This window comes from Mixophyes fleayi, chromosome 6, assembly GCF_038048845.1.
Source record: "Mixophyes fleayi isolate aMixFle1 chromosome 6, aMixFle1.hap1, whole genome shotgun sequence".
Lineage (NCBI taxonomy): Eukaryota > Metazoa > Chordata > Amphibia > Anura > Limnodynastidae > Mixophyes > Mixophyes fleayi.
In genome coordinates this window covers 196,890,323-196,917,471 of record NC_134407.1, presented here as the reverse complement: position 1 = coordinate 196,917,471, position 27,149 = coordinate 196,890,323, and the positions used below count along the sequence as shown (strand labels likewise).

At 40.3% G+C, this 27,149-nt stretch overlaps 2 protein-coding genes across 3 annotated transcripts in view; one reads left to right on the top strand and one right to left on the bottom strand.

Annotated features, from left to right (window-relative positions):
• Positions 1-27,149, bottom strand: part of ACSF2 (acyl-CoA synthetase family member 2) — a 72,226-nt gene that overhangs the window by 15,443 nt on the left and 29,634 nt on the right. For both annotated transcript variants that reach the window (XM_075177908.1, XM_075177909.1), the window contains exons 7-10: positions 22,735-22,833; positions 22,504-22,652; positions 21,420-21,508; positions 19,443-19,519 (exon numbers count right to left, since the gene is read on the bottom strand). In XM_075177908.1, the coding sequence (XP_075034009.1) occupies positions 19,443-19,519; positions 21,420-21,508; positions 22,504-22,652; positions 22,735-22,833 (414 nt within the window). The remainder of the gene's footprint in view (positions 1-19,442; positions 19,520-21,419; positions 21,509-22,503; positions 22,653-22,734; positions 22,834-27,149) is intronic.
• Positions 5,265-12,058, top strand: CHAD (chondroadherin). The gene is made up of 4 exons (XM_075177907.1): positions 5,265-6,051; positions 6,844-7,007; positions 7,106-7,251; positions 8,798-12,058. Exons 1-3 carry the CDS (start codon positions 5,275-5,277, stop codon positions 7,245-7,247), a joined length of 1,083 nt encoding a protein of 360 aa, XP_075034008.1. The 5' UTR covers positions 5,265-5,274; the 3' UTR covers positions 7,248-7,251; positions 8,798-12,058.

Below are 27,149 nucleotides of genomic sequence, written 5' to 3'. Positions count from 1 at the left end.
TAATGTGCTAATGAATAGAGGGTCGGAAACATACAAATTGTGTTTAAGTATCTGTATACATTTTGTTGCTATCTTAGACTATTGCTCTGAAAATTCTTATCTAACGTTTAAACTGTTTCCATTGAAATACACCTAGAGCTAGAATAACCATTATATTACGGTAAAATATATTTTTGCCAACAAAACAGAATTAAGAACTTTAGTGGTCCAGGCCTCAGCAAGTAAGCCTGCTGGTGTGGCTTCTAAAGAGTAGTCTGGAGGATTGAGGTTTCATTTGTGTGTTTGAAATCATAAGTAGGCGGGCAGAGGGTTCCCTTAGTCTCCCTCTGGTGTTGCAGATCCAGTCAACAGTACCCAATGAAGATACTACTGAATCCTGACTAAGGTGAAGGCACAGAAGATATTACGGTGAAGAATGCTATTTGGTAAAATAAAGTAAACACACTTCTCCCCATAGATACACTGGGGAAAGTGGTGTTACAGAAGAGTTTGCTATAGTAATCTATAATTAATTATTATATAATTTTTATTATTGGTGTGTTCCACAACTCATTGCTGTTCTTACTTTGTTTTTCGCATCATCATAATTGCGTATAATTGTGCCAGACCTCCAGCACCAGCAAGACATAGCATCCTGTGTATGCGTCCATAGCTAATCGGGTCGCAATCATGTGAACACTCCCTTATTGTGCGTGGTCTACACTTGTCTGTCTTTTCCCTCATTGTTCTGTCTCTTCAGGCATAAGAAGTTGTAAGTATCAGTCACCTGAACCGTTGCCACTCAGTCGGGATCCTGTGCGTCCCACCTACGTCCTGCAGCCACACTCATCTCCTCATCAGGTCCCCGCGGCTCGCGCTGGCAGGCGCCATCTTGCCAGTCTGAACTGAGCATTAGCACACCTGGTCTTTTCAAAACTCCCTGCATTCACTTGATTGGCTGATTGCCTGTCAGCCCTGTTTCTTTAAAGCACCTGCCTCCTTACCTGGATGCCAGATCTTCAGGTCTTCTCACCTCTCTAGATGTGTTCTAGTCTGGCTTCGGTTCTTTTAGGGTTACCCCGGTTAAGGGATCACTCACCACAATTTGATTGGCAACGAGCTCAGGTTACCTCTTGGGGTTCGCTCTGCAGAGATCAATGTTTATCTGCCCTCCCCACCAGATGCCACGTTTTGAAACCCAGTCATAGGCTTCTGTCAGTGTACGCCTCCTTCGAAGATGTCTTCAGCAAGACTGCCACTGAGATTCTTCCACCCCACCGCCCCTAGGATTGTCTCATTGAGATTATTCTGTGAAAGAAGAAGATTCCTCGGGGCAGAACCTACTCTCTTTCTCTTCCTGAGACTCAATCTAATATGTCTCTGAGAACGTCAAATGATTTATTCGGAAGTCTTCTTCACCCTCTGGTGCAGGATTCTTCTTTTTCAAGAAGAAAGATGGTTCACTGAGACCATGTATTGATTACAGATTACTCAATGCCATTACCGTGAAGAATAGGTATCCGATACCTCTTGTTTCTGAACTATTCGGTCGAATCAAAGGTGCCAAATTACATGCAAAGGTTCACCAAATTAGACTTCTGAGGGGACTACAACTTGATTAGGATCCGTGAGGGCGATCAATGGAAGACCGCTTTTAACACCTGGGATGGCTACTACAAATATCTATTGATGCCCTTTGGCCTGTGCAATGCCCTAGCTGTCTTCCAGGAGTTGATTAATGAGATTTTTCGAGATCTATCATATCTCTTCGTGGTTGTCTACCTAGATTACATTTTAATATTCTTCAAGGATCTAGAGTCTCACCGAGGTCACGTCAAGGAGGTCCTCTCTCAACTACTTCTCAACCATCTATATTGCAAACTGAAGAAGTGTGCTTTTGAGGTTTCTCAGGCTCATTTCCTGGGTTATATCGTGTCTGGTGTCGGCCTATCCATGGATTCGGGGAAAGTAGCCGCCATCCTCAATTGGCCACAACCTTTGGGTCTCAAGGTGATTCAACGTTTTATTGGGTTTGCCAATTATTATAGGCATTTTATCTCTCATCTACCCAATAACTGCTCTCAGTGCCTTGCAGTCCTTAAAAAGGGCATTCTCCTCCGCCCCTATTGTGCAACAACCTGATTTGTCTGTGCCTTCCTACACTGAGGTTGATGCTTCCTCCATTGATATAGGAGCCATTCTTTCACAGAAAGATTCTAATGGGAAGTTTCATCCTATGGTTTTTGTTCCTGAAGACTCTCTACTAGTGAACAAAACTACAGAATCGGGGATAAAGAGTTATTGGTCTTTAAGACTGCCTTAGAGGAGTGGAGACACTTGTTAGAGGGGCTGAGCATGCTGTTACTGTTTACACTGACTGTAAAAATGTTCAAGCCTATGTTTCTGCTTGTGAAGTCTGTGCTAAACATAAGACGCCTAGGCATTCAACATCAGGACCTCTGGTGCCACTCCCTATTCCAGAGAGACCATGGACTAGAATTTCTATGTATTTTGTCACCGACCTACCAGCTAGTCATGGATTCTATACCATCTGGGTAATAGTGAATAGATTTTCCAAACTGGCTCATTTCATTAATCTCAAGGGAATACTTGTTCTTACCTACGGGCTAAACCCCCTCCTTCCTGAACTTTCTCAACCTGGTTTAGCTCTCCCGGCCATGCAGAATCTCATTCAGGATTTCTCCTGAACATGGTATCAAGCTAGATCCAAGTTATTGGAATCCTCTCAATGCTACAAGTCTAGCGCTGATCGTCGCCGTGGACCGGTTCCTAGCCTTCAAGTTGGAGACAGAGTGTGGTTGTTCACACAGAATTTTATACTTCGAGTTCCTACCATGAAGCTCGCTCCTCGTTATATTGGGCCTTTTTAGTTCACTCAAGTCATTAATTCAGTCACGTTCAGACTTCACCTTCCTCCTTCATAACGTCTTTCACATTTCTTTGTTAAAGCAGCTCATCCTAAACAAATTTGTGAAGAGACTGGCGGAGGAGTACAAGATCAATGGGATTTTATATTTTTGTATTTCCAGATGTCGCCACCAATATCTCATCGACTGGAAAGGTTATGGCCCAGATTGGCTAAGTTTAAGAAGGAGAGGGAAGCGACCTTACAAACCTTGACTAAGAAGAGAGGAGAGCGTACTGTCAGGCGCCGTCCTGCTTCCGCCTCTAGGAGGTATGTCTGTCCCCATGCGATGCCCGCGTTCCGCTGCATAGCGACGGGAAATTCTCCATTTCTCTTCGCATGCAAACACAGAGCTTGGTATTTTGTCGCATAGCGACAAGAGACATTCCCCAGTCCCGATCCGCGCGCATGTGCAGGGCATCGCGTTCCGTCACAAAGCAACAATAGACTATCTTTCTGTTTAGCGGTTAGTTGCATTCTTACCGCCGAAAACTGCAGCACCAATCAGGGAACACTTCCCTCTATTTAAAGATCACTCTGACACCATTTGGGTGCCAGAGTATTTGGTCTTCTGCCTTTTTTCAGCGTTGGTTCCTGTGTAACTCTTGATCATTTGGACTTGGAGCCCAGCTTGTTCTTGACTTCTCCTTTGGCTTCTGATTCTGGCTTAGAGTGATTTCCTGGTTCTTACTCGGCTTCCTGACCATTCTCCTGTTTCTGATTTTAGCTGTGATTGTCTCTTGGTTTTGACCTGCACACCTCCTGCAGCAGAGTTCAAACTTCCTTGCGGGGGTCCCTGGTGAAAACCAGTGCCGTGTTAGACTCTGCGCCTCAGTACTCAGTAGCGCCAACTGCTAGTATGTGTCACCATCTTCATCCTCATGGATGTGACATCATCGCTCCAGCAGACTCTCTCAAATCTCTTCACAATTTCTATCAGCATCCGTCCTGCTTCAGTTACCTGGTTCTCCTCTCACTTGTAGCCCGCCTTGAAAACCGTGACCTGCGGTTAGGGAGCCGCAAAGTCCAAACTCCCTTGCGCGGGTCCCTGGAGAATACTTCCCTCTCCATAAGACTCCGTGCCTCTAGGAGAGTAGCGTCAACTCAAGCAGACCGCATGGGTCCTCCCAGACCCTTAATTGAGACAGTATGTCACAGATATGCAAAAATATTAATGCGAACGTATCCAATTTTGGCAAGAATGCACAGTACGATAATGCACATCTGATGAAAAAAAACAGCCCAGGCGTACATCTACCTTTAAAGCCCCTGAGTGGCTGCATATTAATCGTTTACCTCCTTGAATGGAGCTTCGGATAGTCTTGACTATCATTGATATCTGAGCTGGGTGTAGGGAAATTGGTTTGTCTACATACTGTATGTGTCTTGATCAAAGCATATAAACATTTAAGATGGGGGCCACTGTACAAAGCTTTTTAACCGGCTGCGACAGTGAGACCACACAAGTTCGTGTGAACTTAAATGGCGCAAGTCCCGACCAATATCTACTATATAAATGCCTAGTGGCGTGTGTAGAAAAAAAAAAAACAAGCTGCAGCGCCACCTGCTGGGCAGAGTTATACACTGACCTATATATTTCTTGAAGGAAAAGTGACATTTGGGAGTGGTTGGTGGTTGCCGGGGGTGACAGTGGGGAGTTTTTAACACCTTAAGTAGCTTGATGAAGGATGTCGCGATGAAGATGAAGGATGAGGTGATGGAGAAAAATGATGAGGTGGTGACATGTAGACAATACCACGTTAAAAAAGGGCGCTTGCGTCGGGAAGTAACGCTCTTCCCCTGAGGTGGCCTGGGCTAGGCCCAAATGCATGACAAGAACCTTTTTAACACCTTAAGTAGATTGATTTGACTAGAATGCATGAGTATCATGCACGGGTTAACTTGTATATATATATTTATGTATTTATGTATGTATATTGGTGACAAGTAGGTGAAAACTGGAATATCCTTGTACAGGTTTACTTCCTCTAAAGGGCCCATAAACTGGAGATGATCAGCTTGTGGGGGACAATTCAGAAAAATGGGGATACAACAGTTCAGAAGAGCTATAATAGGAAATCCAGAGGCAAAGGGTAGGAAAGCAGAACTCTGCAATGTTAAAATAATGTAAACATTTTTATCCTCCTGGAAAATAACTGCTTCTCACAGGTACTTCTTAGTTTAGTACCTTAAGATTTATATGGTTCACATTCTGACTCATAGTGGGTTAAATTCACACTCACCTCCCAAAATCTGCCTCCTCCACATCACTGTTTGGCTGCTGTCTGCTTTTTTTTTTTCATTTAATATGATACAAATAGGTCTGTGTGTGAAGGTCTCGCCCAGACTGCCAGTGCTCTGCGCTAGCCATGGAACACCTCGGGTACTTTCTCATACTCAGCGTACTAGCTGCTGCCTGCCTCAATCTACAGGCATGTCCCACAAATTGTCACTGTCATGGAGGAGACCTGCAGCATGTGATCTGCTACAGTGCAGGTTTAACTAAGACTCCGAAGGTATCGGAACAAACTCGTCTGCTGAACCTGCAGAAAAATAACTTTCCCGTGTTGGCTCCCAGCTCGTTTAAAGAAATAAAAGGTTTGGTGTCTCTGCACCTGCAGCACTGTCAAATCCGAGAGGTTTCAAGCGGGGCGTTTCGAGGTCTGAAGAAGCTGGTCTACCTCTACCTATCCCACAACGATATCAGCGTGATAGGTGCCGGTGCCTTTGACGAACTGTCTGAGCTGACTTATTTATACATGGATCACAACAAAATCATTGACTTACCCAAGGGACTGCTCTCGCCACTCTTCAATCTTTTTATCTTTCAGCTGAGCAGCAACAAAGTACGTGAATTAAAAGCAGGGACCTTCGCTGGCGCTAAGGACCTGCGCTGGCTGTACCTGTCTGATAATGAGATCACCACGCTGCAGCCAGGATCCTTGGACGAAGTGGAAAACCTGGCCATCTTCCACCTTGATGGAAACCAGCTGACCTCTTACCCACTGACCACCATCAGTAAGCTGAGGGTAGTGGAGGATTTCAAGATATCCCGAAACCCTATTAAAGTCATTCCTGATTTTGCCTTCCAGTCCTTTGGTCGATACATGGAATCCATGTCCATGGACAACATGGGTGTGGAGAAGGTGAGCAAGGGGAGGATAATTTATAAGCTGTTAAAGAGTCATTCATTGATACAAGATAGCATAATTTTAACACGTATGCCTGGTCGCACATGCTGCTTCTGTGGTTGCTTCTCCTACTGACAAAAATAACTGTAATTAATTTCTGTGGCGCAGCAACAAGGAACTACATGTTGCTGCAAATAAACGGACGATACCTGTTTTTTTGTTCCGTACAATTTAGTATGCGTGACTGTGGCTAAATTGGCGATGAAAGAGTTAATTTTGACCTTTCAAACTATAAACTCTCCTTTCTCCTGGTTAGGAAAGGAAGGGCAATTTCTTTCCCATCCAGAACAGTCTATTTATTGACATGATGGCTCAAAAGCAGCAGTTTTTTGGTGGTTCACAAAGCAACCCCTGTCTGCGATTCAGGAGGCTAGGAGGAGGGGCACCTGCTTTGCTCCTTGCAAAACTAGCAACCTAAATCTGATTAGTTCATAGAGCAACTTTCAAAAGAGGTAATGGCTTTCCAAAGCATGCTGTATTAGGGAAATAACAGTCCCACTAATAACGAATGGGCAGGTTGGTGTATAATTCTTTCCTTTTATTATCAAAGAGTTTGTCTGGGATTACATGGGCAACTCACAATCAAAAGGTGGAAAATTCCAGTGAGATTCCCGTTGAAGGCAAAGGAAGGTGGGGAGCACAAGGAGGGGGTGAGGAAGCTGTAGAGGAGGATGTAGACACTCAAATCGAGCAGGGAAGATGGAATGTTTGTTAAGTTGCAGCCAAACCCACACATTTTTGGTTTAGTTTTCAGAAAAAGCTTTTGTTGGAGTCACAACCTTAAAGACACTCAATATTGAAGGAAACAAGCTAACCCTGCTTCCTGCCAACGCCCCGTTCTCCACCCTGCAAAATCTGACACTGGCAAATAATCCTTGGCAATGTAGCTGCCAACTGGCAGCTGTAAGAAGGTGAGTCTATTCCAGATACACCAGTTTATTGAAACACACACATCATGTGTCCCATAACTTTCCTTCATCCAATGGTAACACTGTCTATTTGGATGTAGGTGGATGGATAGTAGTCGCTCTCGTCCAGATGCCACTTGTGCAAGCCCAGCTCAGTACCGTGGGCAACAGCTGAGAGATACAGGAGCTTTCCGTGGCTGTAAACAACCAACAAAGAAATCACGAAAGGGAGAACGTCAATGAAGAGGTAACTTGACTAAGACACGTGTGACGACCTCCAGAGACTGTAAGACCAAAATACACACAGACCTATAAGTAGCAGTACCTGACAATCACATGTTTCAAGGGACACTAACCTCAATTTTTTTTTCCTTCATGCTAATACAAGCACAGGAGAAGGTACCTGCTAGACATATTGTGCTTAACATATATCTTTGTACCTTTGTGGACCTGGTCACTCCCTGAATGACATCATATCCCAATGATATTACACATCTATTGCCATTAGGGGATGTGCCTTAAACTATTCTTCTGTGGGAGGATTATCACATGTCAATTAGACTGACAATAGCTCTGGGAGGAGATACAAGAATTCTGCAGACGAGAAAGCAAACAGCAGAACTTCACTAAATTGTTAGGTCTACAAATAGACTTACTAGCTCCATCAAAGACACAAAGTAAATCCATTTATACACAAATGTTATAGTCATCTCTTAGTATTCACATAAGACAAATACCAAGGAAAAATAAAAAAATATAGTGAGAGTCCTTTAAAGTATGTGGGCAGCAGAATGGACAAGAAATTAGAGACCTGGGGTGGGCAGGAGGATTGAACAACTGAAGGGAAATACAATATATAGGTCCAAACTGTGAGAAACAGATAATAGCAGGATAGAGTCAGAATGGCAGTCAAGATATGGAATTCATTGCCAGGGAAGGTTGTGATGGCAGATTCAATAGATATGTTTAAGAAAGGGTTAGACAAATTTTTAGCGGAAAGGTGTATCCAGGGATACGACCGTTAATTTAAAATAAAGGATAGTAGTGGATATAGGGTAAAAATTGGATTGCAATATTGAGTCTGGGGGGATTTTCAAAATTGAAACAGATTGGCGGTTGCTTACTCTGGATTAATTTCAAATATAAGTGCAGGATCGCAGGAGATCCAAAATAGGTTGAACTTGATGGACTGGTGTCTTTTTTCAACCTCATCAACTATGTTACTATGTTACTATGTAGAGGGAAAATACAGCAAGAGAAGGTACAGCGCCAATTCCAAAACTAGGAGCCAGTTTTATGACCCGGTGCAGAGCATACCAATTTATGCTCCAAAGCCAGAGTAGAACTGGCATACTGGAGCGGAGCCACAACCAGAATGAAGCAGACCTCTGGAGCTTGGAGGTGAAGCTCAGCTTCAGTAGCTGCTTGGCCTTCTGCTCCCCGAGATAATTACTATGTTTAATTAAAATTGACACTAAACATAAGAAAATATTCCATTTATGAATATCTTTGGAGCTTGTGAAAAGTAGTTGGAGCAGCAGTGAGGAGCTGTTCTAGAGCAGCCCCGGAACTGGAGGAAGTGTTTCTGGAGCTGACAACTGGTCTTGGCTTTAGAGACAAGCTGGAGCTAGGCTAATGGGGACACTCTGGAGTCAGATTTGGCAAATCTAGAGCAAGGCCACAAAAGCAAATACAAGAGCTGTGGAGCCCAGAATAGGCACACTAATTATTTGATACAGACAAAGGACAAATGGCTCATTCTTATTAATCTCATGACTTTCCCCTTCTGACAGGCTCCTAATGGACAGTCTGGGTAACTGTGACCATGTTGACCTGCAAACTACTGACCTGTAGGACCATCCAGAAGCTCTTCTCAAAATGTTTCGTACCATCTCCTATTTCTACATCTGCCATATTGAATCTGCATTTACCAAGCCATGCCACCCTGTATGCATGTAATTATGTCATCAACTAACAGCCATTGCACTTTTAATCATTTGACCAACTAGGTATGTACATTTGCTGTATATATTATATACAATATATAAATAAAAACATAGACGCGTATTACAGTTATGTGATACATTAAATGTCAGAACATATAGCAACCTCAGACATAAATATTGTTTAATTAAATAAACTACACCTTTAAATGCTAATATTATATATAGCGTGCATCACTACATTGCTGACATATGCTCTGTGAATATTATAAATACAGTATGATACACACAATCAACGGCCAGCGACTACTAATGTTTGAAACATCATCACCACCATTAATACAAACGGATGTTGACTGGAGAGCCCTTAAATTTAAGGCTAATCTACAGCCAAAATATTAGCTGATTTATACAAAATATATAAACGCTACATTAAGTAACTATACAAATATATGTCAAAGTTTTTAAAACTGAAGGTATGCAAAATACCCTGTGTTTCATGGGGATTTTTTTGTCATTGCACACCAGCTTTCCACCTTTACTGACAGCAGGGATGAGCAAAATCTTTAAAATTGTTCTGCAAAATATTCCCCTCGTTCCACATTTGGCCCCAAAATGTTGCATGTTTTGCTGGCAGAAGTAGGCTCTAAGGGCCTGATTCATTAAGGAAAGTAAAGCAAAAAAAAAATGAGTAACTTTGAACTTTGGCAAAACCATGTTGCATTGGAGGGGGAGCTAAATTTAAAATGGGAGGATAGATTTATAATTGGGGTAGGGCATGTCCTAGAACAACTTTTACTGCCAGTATAAAAATAAAGCTATCAAGTATTAGCATCCTACATGAAAAAAACAGCCAGCATTTTCCTTATGTACAAAATAATAAACTAATATGCACCCCTTGCATTGTAACATGGTTTTGTCCAGGTGAAAATGTACTAATTTTTTTGCCTTTTCCTTAATGAATCAGGCCCGAAATGTTTTCAGTCCTACCCCAACCACACAGCAAAATTATTTGACCATCCCAACTCTATCCGGCACGCAGCCCTATCCGGCACGCAGCTCTATCCGGCACGCAGCTCTATCCGGCACGCAGCTCTAGTAATTCCACGAAGGGCAAATATACAAATGCAGTGCAGAATGAAATTCCATGGAACGACAAAGCAACAGCAGAAAATGTGCAGCGATTTTGCTCATCTCTAATGGTGACAGAGAAGTAAAATAAAAAACGCTGGGAATACTTCGTTAAGTAGAAACACTCCAGTTATTTTGTGCATATTCTTCAGTTCTGCTATGAAAGCCTTCGTTATATTAAAAAAAATAGCGGGTTTACATGATTTTTAAAAATCTCAAAAGGTTAAATGCGAGTTAAAAACTTGCAAAATTACTCTTACTGTCGAAACAAAGACAGGATTAAAGGCCACCATATGTAGTACATCATTTGTCAGCGATTTCTGATTAGAAAAGATTTATGAAAGGAACAATGTCAAAGAATCTGGTATAACTGGTATCTTAAAATAAATGATAGGGCAGTAATCTATACAAGGGACAATAAAATAGATCTGTCAAACTAAATTAACACTACTCACAGTAAGACCAGACGGTACCTTCTCTCCCAACCATCGTCATCCTTTATAATGTACTTTGTTTCATCCCAGTGAAGGACAAAACATACAATAGAAAAGTGCTTATCTACACTGGTAAGAGAGGGGGGGTAAGCAGAGTACACATGGAATGTTCTAAGCATGGAGCACATAGAAAACATTCATCCTGTTACCCTTATAGTTATGTTCTTGATGTCACCCAGACATAAAACTGGAGTTTTCAAAACACATAAGCTGAGTAACAGGGACCAGTCTCCTTTTGTAACTACCGGAATGCTGCATAATTTGTCCCCTCCCTATCCTTCACATAGGATGTTGGCTGCATGAAAGAAAGATAGGTTGATTTAAAAAAGCAAATGAAAGTGAAAAAAGAGAGAATATCAAAATATGGGTAGTTTTTACATAGTAGTGTATAAGAACATTATCATTAGGGTGACCGTTATAATGCCAAAGGTAAAGTCTCTCTAAACACAAGTTTATTCCCCCAGAGGGGTGAGAGATACGACACACAGGTGCCACTGCCATCCAATCATGAGTCGGCTGTTATTTCTATCCCCGCCCCCCTTATTCCAGTGTTCATACCTGTGTGAAGACCGTGATCAGCAGAGGTCTCTAGTCACCTCTGTGCATAACAAAGGATATAGCAGAGTTTCCAAGGGACAGATCCCTTGGAATGGGAGTTCATAACAAAAGTGTATTGACAGGGGAAATCCCCTTGAAGTTCTACCCGTCCAAACATATGAACATAGGGGTTATGTTTTAGGATGCAAGTCCGTAAGCGTAAAATGCGCTTTTACTTACTGCGCATGTTCGGTACAAGTACTTACGTCCCAGTGCGAGAGAAGACTGAGACGTATCTCCCCATTGTGCCTCTCTGTAGTGGGTGGGCAGGCAAAGACATAGCATAGTAAGGGCTGTTACCACTCTTTACGTATTATACTAAAGAGGAGCCACAGATACACCTCTAGAAGGAGTATCTGATGATGCTGCCCCCCTAGGATGAGATCATCAGCACAGACCTTCTTGTGTGTAAAAATAATAATAAAAATTAAAATAAAAAAGGCTCATAGTCACTAAAATACTCAAGTATTGTAAGGAATAAAATTCCTCCTACTAAATTTTCTGCTTATTAGGAATCATCTATATCGCTGAAACTCACTGCATGTAAAGTCTGTCTGTGCATAGTGACTGGCAACGACACCGGCCTGCAACTAAGTTGCTTTTGCTAGCCCAGTTATTTGGCCACTTCACGTTTCTGTGCCTTATAATATTCTAATAATTGACACCAGCATTTACATTATTTCAGGGGTGATTTTCAGGGTCAAGCGGCGTTGACAAAACACCTGTTCACAAAACCAAGCTGCCTGGAACATTACATTTTAGAAATTCACCTCTGCACTATGCCATATATAAAATTGTCTTCAGAAGCAGATTTTGAAGAACCAAGATGTAAACACCATAATATAATGCTCTGTACAGTATTTATACTCTGCAAAATAAAATTAGTTTTTTCCTCTAAATCACATGACGAATCTATTGTGTCCTTGAATTTTGTGTCCATGAATGTGGGAACCAAGATGCTGCCGAGATCGTCTTATCTGTCTTTATGTTGCTAACACAGACATACATGTTAACCCCCTGTCACTGTGTGTAGTGTGGGGTGCGCAGGTTAGGCAGTGCACCTCCTTCTCTAGCCCTGGCTAGCTGGTGGGCATAGATGTAAGTGACCAGGGGAAACCCATGTGCAGGTGTTTCTTTGTAAGTAGTGGGACACAGGTGATGTCACTTTGTGGTGCAGTGCAATAAAAGTCACAATTATTAGGGCACCAGACCATCTCTATCACAAACTCAACTCTTTATTTACACTCCTCTTCCTCCAGCACGATAATCATAATGGTTGCAGCAATACAGAAATATATACAGCTCCTTACTCTTTCCAGAACAGTTCTAAATGTAATCGAGATGTTATATTACATAGTTCTGTTCACATGTCTCCCACACTCCAGTACTTAATATTTCACTGTAGTTCACCCTTCTCTGCAGGGATCATTCACATGGATGCGGACAGGCAACATTTCCCTTTAGCAGACAGCTTCTCCTCAATGCAGTTCTGACACACGCTGTGTAACTCCCAACTGCAGCTCACCCCTCCTCTGCAGGGCTGATTCCAGCCCCTGGGCTCTGTCACTTCTTTGTGTTCTCTCAGCCCCTGGGCTCTGACACTTTTCTGTGTTCTCTCAGACCCGGGGCTCTGCCACTTCTTTGTGTTCTCTCAGCCCTTGGGCTCTGACACTTTTCTGTGTTTTCTCAGCCCCTGGGCTCTCTACTGCTGCTACACAGCCTCTTGCACCAACCCTCTCTCTAGGGTCTCTTCCATGCAAAATGTACCCCTCTCTCTCTTGGGGTTCTCTTTAGTGATATGGAGTTCTCCCCTTCTCTGGGATTGGAGAATCCTCCCCTCTGTATATACAGCCACAATGCTGCATGCAGTGACCCCCTTTCTCTTTTGGGGGTCCTCCCCCTTATGGGGCTCCCCCACTTATTTAGGGAACACTAGTGTTTATCTCTAGGACGCAGCCGACACTCACTCGCTTCTGGACAATGCCGGGGCCCCTGTTACACCCACCTCCACTGTTCCAAGTCCCCAGCTTTCACATCAACTCTCTTCTGTCTATGCAAATTAGTATTCTGTTTTGCACACAAGTTAAATTCTGGCAGTTTTTTCATGTAGCACACAAATACTTGATAGCTTATTTGTACAGTGAAATTTAAAGTTGATATTTGTGTGCTACATGAAAAAACAGTCAGTATATAACTTATGTGCAAAACGGAAAACTAATTTGCACCCCTTGCATTGTAACATGGCTTTGTTCAGGAGACTTCAATAAGAAACTTCTTAATTTAAGTACCTTAATGAATCAGGCCCTATATCTTTTTCCTGCACTTTTCCTCTGTCTTAATCCCCTCTGAAACAGACCCAGAAGTAGGAAGCCAGCAAGAGGCGAGTAGCTGCGTCTACTTCAAACTAACGAATATACCAATAACGGCTGTGATAATAGTCATGGTTTAATTGGGAACACTGCCGCATAGGATTAATAGAGGCAACAGGGGATAGAGTTTAAAATCAGAGGAAGGTGAAGCTATATTTAGCGCAATGCCTACCAGTGGATTTCATACCACATAACAGAAGATAGGATTATCCATTATAAGACCTAATCAATGCCCTTTGAGGTGTATATAATTAGTTAGACTCATATTAATATATGATGCAGCAGATGGAGAGGTCTTATTACGCTGCATCATAATCTCAAACACCTATTGGGAAAACTATATTCTATATAAATCCTGTAGTGAAATTTCATTACAATATTACTTGGTCGTTTTTCTGACTAATATACTTCTCAATATCTATCAATCTGGATATAAGCAATCACAACTGTAGATAGCCCCATTCACATTATCCCTTGTGGTTTATAATTAAAAGGAGACCTGGCATCTATTTCCAATGATACAAGTGAAACAATAGTGCTGCAACTCTGTAAATATGAAAATGATGATGTGTAATTAAATGATATACATAAGAGAATATATTTCTCTAGAACTCATTGTTTTAGACGCATTGTTACAATAAAGAACAATATGATGCTATTTGTGACTATGGATCCCAATTAATACTTCTTAATAAATAACCTCTATATCAGCATTTACAAAGATTGGGATAATAATATTTACACATCATCCTAAACTAGCTTCCCTGAAGGGTTTGTTTGCTTTGTTTTTATTTTTATTTACACTTATTTTCTACACCTTATCACATATCTGGTTTTTAATATATTCGCCTTGCGAGACCTGGTTAGACAACATTTTGTTTTTAAATACCTAATAAATTTGTTTTTATACCATACTTGCCTGCTCTGCCGGAATGTCCGGGAGACGCCCGAAATACGGGTGGGTCGCTAGGACTCCCGGGAGAGCAGGCAAGTCGCCCGCATCCCGCAATTCCCTGGCCAAAATAACGCGTTTCACTGTGAAACGCGTAATTTTGGCCCCGCAACAAAAAGTTATTTCCGTCACAGGGGGCTGGGCCAAAATGACGTGATGACCGTGCCCCGCCCCCTAGTCACGCCCCTCTCCCGGACTGCACTGCCTTAAAGTAGGCAAGTATGTTTTATACTAAATATACTAGTGGACTGGAGAGCCTCAAGAGCCAACGTCTTCTTTTTTGTGATTTATTTTACAATATTTTCTTCGATTTATACATATAGTTGGGAGAGCACCCCCTCAGATAAATACTCTTTATTTGCTTTGACGAAGTACATAGATGAGGATAGTCCAATCCCTTGAGCAAATTAAAATTCTCCTTTGTTTATTAACTCTCCTTCTTCTCACTATAGCAGGCTGGTGTGTGTTGTCAACATAGCAACCAGCCTGAGTCACTGGGGTGTCTGGTTTACTATAACGCCACAAGGGGGCGTTACACTCACATACAGAAAACCCTCTATTGGTAGGTATTACATCGGTAGCAGAGGCCAAAAATCATTTGCAGGAAGTCTAGTGTACATAACAAAATGTGCATCCATCATAAGAGATGGTAAGTTTCAGGAATATTCATATTTCACTGTGAATGTTATTAGCAGTTATAGTATATATATAAAAAACAGATTTCAGTTTCCTCTTAGACTGGAACTAACCCCAGAGAGGAGAGTGAGAGGAGAGTGAGCAGGTTCGTCCAACCTTTCCGTGAATGTCAAAACAGCTGTTTGCTCAGAAATTCCTCACTGAACACAGCCTGGTGAATGTGCAAATCTGTTTCATAGCCCAAGATATCATTTGTGCTGCTAGTAAGAACGTAAAGACTATGATTTAGCTTTCAATTGCCATTCTCTTCTATATATTTTGTGTATCACACCTTAAAAAAATAGTCTGGGAAAACACTTAATTAAAACACTGTAATTAAACACACACACACACACACACACACGTCACCTGATGATTTTTCTCTCTTGCACTAGACTGTTAGTGAAAGGAAGGGTGCAACCCAGTAACACTATTGCTGCCAAGGTCTTATAAATAGTATGCAAGCCAAGAGCAGTGTGCTGAATGGATTGCATACAATATAATATGTGACGTGTGGGAAGATGGTCTGACAGTAAGCCACAGTCATATGCAGCAGTACTAGCAGCTGATATACAACTGGGGTACAGGGGAGAACTGGGGGATTAGGAGTGAAGGAAGTGGGTATATGGAGGTGCTTATATATGTAGATAAGTGTATATGCAGTAATTTGTGTAGGTGATATTAAGGATAGAATCATACACAAGTCCAGGTATTTATCCACAATAATGTCCTATCGCTACAATGCAAAATTTCTTTAGTAGTAGGAGTACCCCAATAACAGCTGAGCACCCAATCTAACACCACTACTCTATGAAGATCATAATATTTTTATCTATATTTGTATAACACATACACAGTTACACAGTGCTGGGCACAGAAAGGTTCAGGCACAGTCAAGCTTACAATCTAGATTTTATTGCCTGGGGCATAAGCAGACAAAATGATTTGAGCTGACACTAGTATTTGGTCCTTGCCTTTCAGTGTCCTTGATAAACATTTAGCCACCTTAAAAGGATAACTCCACCCACAACTCGAAATGCTGCTCTGGATAGAGCTCAAAGTGCACTATCTACATCCAACTAGGTCCCCAAGGTCTGTCTATGTCCTGTACTCTGACCACTCGCCAGGTGGGGTAGTTGCCAATGTACAACCCTTCGTAAAAACATTATACAGCGGTCGGGTCCTCGCATTGTCCCCTTAATAGCAGCAATGTAACTGTGGCCATTTGAAGTGAAGTGAATGTCAGTGCCTGTATGTTCCTTTGTCAGAATTCTTCTATGTCACTTTTCCTGGAAGTTTGACTTCAGCCATGTCAGTAATTACAGCAGATGGCATGTTCATGTCGTTATCACTGTTGTCGGAATGTAGTTGTTCGGAATAATGACTACCACCGAGCCGGTGAGGGGGAATTGGGGCAACAGGAACGAGTGCGAGAGATGGAGGATGAGAGGGTGAGGTAACTAAACATGGTGAAATGATTAGGCGGATGGCTTTTTAGAATAGTCGAGTTTTCAGTGTCTGTTTAAAGCTGCACAGACTAGGGGATAGTCTGACAGAAAGAGGGTTACATAGCATGGTCTGTGTAACAGTTTAGTGCAATTCAAGTATATAAAACAGCAGACAGAGTTTTAAAGAAAATAATAAAAAAGTGCAACACAAATAGAGGATGATTGTGTATGTAATGCTGCTTGAAAGCTGCTGAGGAAACGGGTCACCATTAAGATAATGTAAACAGCAAACCTACAGTACACAGAGATTGTGATTACCTGGAAGAGTGTACTCAGTAGCAGACATAAACTAGAGCGCTAACCCATGAAGAGAGACTATGTACTAGCCTATGTGTGTGTGTTGGGGGGGGGTGGCCATAATTGATAGGTCACTAGAAGACTAATGACACAAACACACAATGCCTGCACAACTATAAAGTTTCAAAGCAGCGGGCCCAAACAGCCCCTATGATCCCCATACAGAAAGTATTCCAGATCTGATTATCAAGGGTCCAGAGGTTTAATGGGCAAATGATTAACAGCGTGTCCCCTCTTCCCATACCAAAAAAATAGATTACTAAGTTGCACTGCCAAATAGCACAAATAGGTATCAGAGAGAGCAATTCCACCACATTCCCATTGGTTTTGGGTGGTACATAGGCTTATTTTAGATCTAACGCTCCTCCACAGCAATGAGGAGAAAAGGCCATGAAATATTTGAAATATTGCATGAACTACATATATGGGGATTGCAATAGTAAGTACAAGATCTTTGGCATCAGTATCATCTTAAGGAAGGACAGAAAGCAGTAATTTAAGTGAGGCTCTCATTTTGGAAGCTATGTGGGCAAATACACAAGCAATGTTTAGGGAGTAGAATTCGTCACCAATAAAAATAAAATGTATATTATTGGGCCACTTAATTATAACATTATAAATTATCTGAAGGGATTATAAGGGATGCAATCCGGAAATATATTGAGGATGATAATTTGATAACGCAGTGTCATCCTGGTTTCACGAAGGACTGGTAATGTCTAACAAAGAGGATTAGCTTATATGAGGAGGTAAGTTTTACACTGGATCTTGGGAGGGAAATTGAGGCGATGTTACGAGCCGCTACGGTGCCTTGCTGCCGCGACTGACTGCTCAGCTGCGTCACGGCCGTCTCCATGACGACCGAGATGTCACTTCCGGTATTTGCAACGGTCAGGACGCTTTCTTCTCTAACGCCGCCTCCCGGCATTAGGTGTAGTCGGGCGCGTGCGCATCTCTCTTATTTAATTATTACTCACCTGGGGCATGCTCCCATTGGCCAGTCTATGTATTTAAGGGCTTAGCCTCCCTGCCGGTTATAGCGCTCAGTATCCTATCTGCTTCCCTGCTCCTGGGCTGTCTGCTAATCTTTTGGATTGACTACCGTGTTTGACCTTCTGCCTGGAACCTGGATCTTGATTGTTTGCTCGTTGCCCTGACCTTTGCTTTGCTACCCGGACCTCCTTTGATCGCTGCCAGCCCTGACTATTTGTCTGTACCTGACCATGTATCCTGCTTCAGACCCTAGACCTTTGGCTTGTCCCTTACTCCGCTTGTACCATCTCCCGCTATCTAGGGCGACAGTACGTTCATAAGCTTGTACTACATTGAGTGTAAGTCCTGGGGGCATCTGAGTACCTGTGAGCATAACCAGCTCTACGGTAAAGGCGGCTGCTATAGGTGAAGACCTCTTCTACCGGTTCTACAAGCTCATGATAATACGGTTAACCGTAAAAGGTGATATATATTTTCATTTTATTAAAGTGTTCTTTACTGATCCCTATAACAGTCTGGTACATAAGAAGAATACAAGTACCAGTATGTACATGGGAAGAGATCTGGTAGAAGCATAGAAAACAAAGGCTAGTTATACATTAAACATATTCAGACTGAAGCTAGTTATTCTGGTGTACCTTAGAGATCAGTATTTGAAGACAGCTTTTTGATATTCTTATTAATGACCTTAGAGATGGGCGAGAAAGTAAGGTGTCCAAATTTGCTGATAATGCTAATTTATGTGAGGTTAATACACACAGCAGGATAGTAACTTGCTACAGAAAGATTTAGACAAAATTAAAACTAGGCCAATTTAGTTAAATTTGAAACATCCGGAAAGGTCTCCACATCTCCTCCCAAACTGTGCCTGAGCCAATGCTACTGCCCATCCAGGGCTTGTTGCAATTTGACCATCTGGGATTTCTTCTTAGAAAAATGCATTTCATAGGGGAGACTTAATCTGGCTTATAAGGTTATCCTGTCATCATCTCCTGTGTGTGGGAAATATCCACGTTCACCTACTCTATGCAATTAGTAAGATTGGTCTCACTTCATGGTGTTATGGTTTTTCCCTGTCAATGGTGACGTAAAAACTACCAGTGTGACAAATTTAACTTTCTGAGTCTTCCGGAAGTGGGTTCAACATGGTCAGACATGAATCTCCACTGTTTTACGTCAAGTTTTATATATTAAACTATAAATTAAATACATATATTCCAAACAATATTCTTATATACATCTGACTGTATACAATGACAAACCTGACCACTGTCATTTAGTAACATTGAATTTACGTGTAATTTTGCACTAACCTTAGCACTCAGCTTGTATCTGTCTATTGCAAGTTAGACATGAAAGTAAATGTCTAATAGATTGTTATGGTCTAGTGCAAATAAGCATCTAAACGCAATGTCAGAAAATAATTATCTTTATCTCTATAGAAGCCTTCGGTGGAAACATTTTTGTGGAGCCACTTACCAAAAGATTTTTCATAGAGGTCTCTGTTATAAACTTCCTCACAACCTCAGGAGGTGCAATGGATCCAGCAATAACTCCTAAAAAATAAAAAGTTTTTTAAAAAGAATCAACAGGTGGCTTGATTGGTTTCTGTCGCAACTCCAAGTTGTAGGAGGCCTGGAAAATAAAACATTACATGCTACATTGACAGGACTAAGAATGATTGCCTTAAGGCAGTGTTTCCCAAACCCAGTCCTCAGGGCTCCCTAACAGTGCAGGTTTCCCATATCTCCTTGCTGGAGCACAGGTGTATTCATTACTGACTGACACATTGTAACAGATCCACAGGTGGTCATAATTATGTCACATGTGATCCGGAAAACCTGCACTGTCAGGGAGCCCTGAGGACTGGGTTTGGGAAACCCTGCCTTAAGGACTCATAAGAACTAAACTTCTGAAAACCAAAGCTACAGGCAGCATACAGGGAAGGTTTTTTTTCACATTTTCAAAGCAAATTTGTGCTTCAAGATGCTCTACTCATTAAAACAGGATGTTTAATGCTCACAAAAACCACTGAGTAAATTTAAGGTTCTGAGATATATATATATATATCTCTCATAACCTTAAATTTACTCAGTGGTTTTTGTGAGCATTAAACATCCTGTTTTAATGAGTAGAGCATCTTACATACATATATATATATACGGCCAGTACAAACATGTAAAATGAGGACTGCCGTGATAACATCTCCTATGATTTGTAATGTTTGTAGTTTTAACCAACCCTGATTACTGGATACTGCCATCCACAAACATTCCATTCCAGTAATCATTGAATTGACATGCGTATATAAACTGCCTTATGAGCAGCTTCACTGTATGCTACAGTAAACTTTTTCTTTTCTTTTGCAATTTTGCAGCATTCATTTTTCTAGATAAAGCATGTAAATGTGACTTAATATATTTACAATTATAACACAACCAAGCACAAACATGTTTGTACTCTTCCTAGACAAAAATGGTTGTCTTCTGCTATCTACGGATTGTTTTTCTCGTTCCTTGCTCCTTCTACACATATGGAAACTACAGCCAACATTTGCCATTACATGTATGGATTCAAATAATATCAAAGTCATCATTTTGTGTGAAAAATAGCAGACACAACCAAATATTTTTGTTTCAGGTGAAAGTCACAAATGATTTTCCAAATAACAATTAATTGATAGTCTTGGTCATAAGTTTCTAAAAGTTGTATTAAAACAGTGGGTGTGTCTTAAGGACTGCCAAAATAACTGTGATCTAGTTTTTCAATCTTAATAATTAAGCTTAAAAAATGTGCATGCGAAATTCAAGAGGATTCCAATTACATGACTTTGAAATTATGGCGTCTTTTAAAAATTTACAAAAAAAAAAAAGTTCTAGTGGAATTATTTTGTAGACTACTTATTTTTAATAAAAATGTCAATTTTGTGAATTGTGACCTACTGTGTTTTTGTTGGTACCTATAAAGCTGTAATATTGTAGTCACACATTCTTTTAAAGACAATATCCAGTCCCCTTCAACTCATAGATTCTGAGCAATAAATAGTTGCCAAAAAAAGAGTACAATATATTTTAATTTATTTACAAATATAGACTATAATTGTTATAAATCAACAAATTTATGCCATCTTTATTAAAGTGGTTAGACATAATCTTTCTCTAACAGCGACCCTGAAGAAGCGGGCGATCGTGGCCAAAGAAGATATCAAGGTCAAGTGATCACTATCCAATCAAGATACTCACTTTGGCCAGGAACACCTACTGCTTTAATCTCGCTTAGCTGGTGGCATTTTACCATATGCATGGACTCCATAAATATCCGCCTTTTTAAAAATCCCTGGGCACTCCCGCCAAATGGTGACTAATGGTCACTTAACATCCCAATAACCCATATGGAAACCCCACTATCATTCTGACATGGTTACATTATACTGGAGGTGAAGTTCCTGCCACGTACCAGAAGTGAGAGTAGAGGTATGTGAAGCATAGTCTGGCTGTCCCAAAAGATCTATAAACATTGTAGGGGTCCCGTAAACACATGTACATCTGTGGAACATTGAGAGAACAGTACATTACAGTACAACACACTAGTAGCCTAATATTATCACCAAACGCCAACTCAAATCTATGCACAGATAGAGTAACGATTTGCTAAGAAAGTATAGAAGGAAAGATATTCAAAAATAAAAAGTACACAAAATGTATTTATATTCAGACAGTCAGTGAAACATGTAAAAGAAGTACAGACACATACAAACACAAAGGCAGATCATTGGGGATCTAGCTTCTCTGTGGTTGTCGGACTGTACTTCTTCCCCTCACCTGCCCCCCTTTTGAGCATGTTCTGCTACTTACATCTCTGCCACTGTGGGGACAAGTAAGATGATTGTAGGAGACTTTAGATGAAGTAGGAGGTAGATAATTGTGTTTATGAAACTAGAGGAAAGAGTCTTACAGCAATGAATGATCAGCATTATACCCAGTACTTTGGAAACATACAAATGCAGGGCTTATTATAATAGCCAGCATTGCAGCAGCCTATGAACTACAACTCCCATCCTTTACTGGAAAGCTGTTACTGATGCAGGAGGGTGGAAACAACGACAATTGTCCATATCTCAGTGTCAGTACTCAGTAGACACGGTTATCCTATGAACCACTCCCAATAATTTTTGCTTGGTTCCCAGGCCAGAGCTCACCAGTCCATTTCAATGTTGATGGGAGTATTTTAGTCATATCTGGAGATGTCAATGTTGCATTCCTCTGACTACACTAGACATCCCAACTAGTGGTTAATGTAATAGCATCAGCTATGTACAGTAGAAGGTGGGTTATTCCTTATAATACATAACGTTTCCTAATGAAATCTATACTAATGAAATTAGAACTCACCTATTATAAGCAATGACTTCAGAACTTACTGTTTATACAGATTTATCGCTTGTGTATTATATAGATTTACAGTATGGATAAGAGAAAACAGACTTACAGCAAGGTACATTAAAGTTTAAGTACATTTAAATACTGGGGAAAAAAATTACTTCTCCTGCGATATAGACTCCAGCAGAGCTCGAACTTCAAAACTCGGTGAAGGGAACACCAATGTAGGACCATAGACAGCCATCACAAGACTTGCGATAACGGAACCCAAGCAGTGATACAGCGGCACTGGAACAGCTATCCGAACTCCCTTGAGGAGGGACACGAAAAGAGTCAACTCTGGTAATGATCCTATACAATATCATATATTCACCATGTATATTGACTATCACCTTTTTCCAGTTAAAGCCAAACCTCATCCCCACCATAGCGGCATTGTTTACAATGTTGTGATGGCTCAGAGTCGCTCCTTTGGGATATCCAGTTGTACCCTAAGACAGAGCAGAAGAAGGAACAGATGTTACTCACTTAAAGGAAGATTACAAATATGGGTGTTAGTAGCTTTCAATACAGGTCACGTGGACATCAAGATATAAAAATAATGACAGTAAAAGAGGAAGAGAATATACACAAACATTGTTAAGATTTTCAAGGAAGTTTGGAATACTTAAAGCTTGTTCACGTTATTGTATTTGCCCCATAACATTCCAGAGTAAACTAAACAAGGACAGCCAGTTTGTTAATTCCCTTCACAGATTTATGTTCCCAAAGTAAGGGAACATTAGGTCTGTTTTTCATTGTCCTGTTTGTGTGTTAGGGATTCCCAGTATGAATACTACGGAGAATTGTGGTAGTGAAAACAGAATTCAACCAACAAAACTTAATCTCTGGCGCTGATCTAAAACATGTGAGATCCAAAAAAAAAAAAAAAAAAAATAACAATCACCCTTGGGTACAAAATGCAGCAACTCAAAAAGGAGGCAGTGTTAAACCTCCATACAGATATAACAAGGAAAACATAGAGTTACGCAGAGGGACCCAATTAAACATTTATTGCAATAACAACATCTGTATATACAGAAAATACTTCTAAATAATAAAAAAAACACATAACATATTCAATATATCAGAAAAACAGCAAATGATGGAGATAGTTTTTCTTAAATAAATGAGCAAAATAAATCATTGATCGCAAAGTTGACCACATGAGCTCGTTTTGAGTATATGATAAAGGATGTATGATTACACCTTTAAGCGATAAAGAAATGTATCCAACTTGTGAAATACATATATATTGGCGTCTTCTGATTAATTGATGTTCAAAATAGAAAAGGCTAAATATTAATTAAAAAGAACTTGCATATGAATAGAAAAAAAGTGTCCTTTAAAAACATTTGTCTCAAAATTATCTCGAATATAGATCTCACATATATATATATATATATATATATATATATATATATATATATATATATATATATATATATATATAAGACTGATATAGTTCCTTAATAAATAGTACGTGAAAGGAATAGATCAATACCGTCAGTAGCAGAGATTGATATCAATGAATAGCTACAATAAAGCAATGCTAAAGTTATCAATTACATTGCAAGTATATGATTCACATCTATCTTTCGAATTGTCTCATCTCCTTACTAGAGTAAAATATATCAGATGTTTAAATAATTTGATATTTCAATATAGGCACTATGAATAATGTATTCAGAATAAATATAACAGCATCTTCTGGATAAATAGATAAATCTAAACAGGTGATTGCTATACAACTGTGCGAGTCCAATTACTAGATAGCGATTCCTCTAAAGAGAGAGAAAGAAGTTGTATTTGAATTCTTAACGTAAGATCTGATTATTGAGTATCATACAGATCTCTATATGTGGAAAAACAGGGTAGTGAGTTTTATGTCTCACTGCCTGTATCATATAGCGAGCAAAACACTGTCTGAAGGAGTTTCCCCGCTATATAGATCAGCTGGGTTAAGCGTGTGTTTAGGTCAATAATCTTAACAGAACCCAATTATTACTGCCGTGGTATTGATGCTTAACCTAGGATTGTTAATATAGCATAGAATGATTTTAAACCCTAATAACGGAGGAGAGCTAGCGGCGCAGACAGAGCCGGCGCGCATTTCGCTTCAAGGTAGCTTTGTCAAGGCATGTCTATGCATGCCAGAACATGTGCTAGAAATTAAAAGCAACTGTAAAAATGCATTTTATGTACAGTACGCATTAACAGCATCCTGATAAATGTATTTCATGTTAAAAAACAATTAAAAAAATGTTTTACATTTATTTTTATTAATGATTATAGTATTAACAGGTGTTAATGTATTTACATTTTATTTTTCTATGTGTGCTGCTAGGACTTTATATTGCACATAGGCATTGTGCATATCTTTAAGTGTGTTGTGTCTGTGTGAATATGGCAAGTACCGTATAGCCAGAGCGTACTTATACCGGTATTCAAATGAAAACGTTTCTTCATGTACGCTTGTAAACGGCTGTACTTGTGTGCAATTTCTGTACTTTAGGTTATTGTGTAAACCTGAAAGGACTCAACTTCCATATTTTATTCAACTGACAGGCTTTCAGAACCCACATTTCTGATAAATTTTGGAATTGATGATGTCTAAGGTGCAGGGACTCACTATTCTGATACTTGTGAGAAGGGGATTTGACAAGTAAAACAAATAAAATTACTTTCCCTTAAATGACTAGTGAAGAAAGATTGATTTTCTTAATAAATGACACCACTAGATGTCACTAACTAACTTCTAGTTCATGTGTAAAAGGAAAGTTCCATTCATGAGATCACTATTTGCACGCTTGTGTGTATCACTATCAATACATTTCCAGCATATAACAGGTATACAGGTCATTGGTTGAATTAAATTTCCTGTAAATAAAATTATTACAAATAAACGTAAAGAACCAGTGACATTCAAACACGCCGTTCTTTGGTAAAAATAAAAAAAAAGAATTCACCTAGTAGCGGAAGTTCTATTTCCTTATCATTACTGTTTTGAATGTATATATATATATTTTTTTTTTTTTACTGACCACGGTTTGTATATACAAATTACAGAAATACAGTATACTGGCCATGCACATTAACGGTGATAAGGCATATCCTAGGGAACTGTCCCGCTCGCTGTCCTGACAGTCTGGGATGTTGGGAGGTATGTCCCGTTCACAGCAGTGCCCCTGCCACTGGTGCATGTCCCAATGCTTGGGTATTTTTAGGGCAGCAGGGATAGGAGCTAGAATCTGATTGGTTGCTAGAAGGTTTGATACATTTCCCCCATGATGTATTCTCATGAAAACGGTGGTCTTAAAATGGTAGAAGATATTTTTACTCTTTCCACCATCCGACCAGACCTGCAAACTCAGTGAAGGGTGGCTCCTGGGAAAATCACGACACAAGGGGACCCAAGTGCCGTGTTGGCGATTTACTGTCCTTGAGGTACAGGTACTGAACAGATAACTCTTCCAAAAAATAAAAACAAACAAGTCCCTCTGCAATAATGCAGAACAAGTCAAAATGTAAATATTATATATATCTAACATCATCCAGTAATAGAATTGGCTGATAGCTGCTCTGGAAAGAGACTGAGGGGTATATTTACTAAACTGCGGGTTTGAAAAAGTGGAGATGTTGCCTATGGCAACCAATCAGAATCTAGCTGTAATTTTGTAGAATGCACTAAATACATGACAGCTAGAATCTGATTGGTTGCTATAGGCAACATCTCCACTTTTTCAAACCCGCAGTTTGGTAAATCTAGCCCTGAGAGTACAAGAACATATGCCCTCTAAAATGATCATGGCTGCTTTAAAGACATAAGTGGGCTATTTCTTAAAGACACTTTTTGTTAGGTCTAGCGTTAATGTTTCAGACCTTGGACTTTGCTACCACTATAACAGTTAAAGCTGCAAATAGTATTCTATTGTTTATGTATTGTATGTTTGCTTACATTGTTTTATTTGACCTGGCAGAGCACAAAAGGACTGTGGTGAACCAACTCATTGAAAGAGGAGACTCTCTCCTTCTTAAATGGGTGCTATGTTTTCCTTTAAAGTCTGGGAGCTGGGCTAGAAGCTCTACTAAATTGTGGGACCCCTGTACAATTGGACTTAGTGCAAATGTCCTTTTGGACATTTTATTAAAATGACTTGGGGTATGATCAGGCTTCCTGTGTTTGTCAATAGATATAACTGGGATCTCTATGGTTTTCACCAGATACGGCCCAGCTTTCCATAACGGTCACTAGATATTGGTGGGCTTCCTAAAACTGTCTCCAGATATGGCTGGGCTTTCTAGAACTTTATCCAGATATATCTGGGCTTTGTATGCTTCCCAGTTATCCCATGACATTTCCCACCTTTCTACTAGAATTTCTTCCATGCTGTTGGTGGCCAGTTTCAATTTTGAACCATCGGTGACTCTGTGATAAACAGAGGTGCTAGATGGGAAAGCTGAATAATGTTCCATGTACTTTGCTAAATCAGGGTGTGCTCTTTAGATCTTTTGTTGCTAGGTGTTTCTAAACCTGATACGTCCCCCCTTACTTAAAATCTCACTCACAGAAAGGTCACATACCCATCTTGCACAATCTTCTCTATTACACGATAGCCAAAGGTGCATCAAAAGCTTCATGGGAATCAAGATCTTTTGTTGCCCTCCTAAGGAGGATTATTGGCCAGATATATGACAAAGGGTCACAAAGAAGTTAATGCCTGTAAAGTATATTACAGATGATATTATGTTCCAGTTAAATCCCACC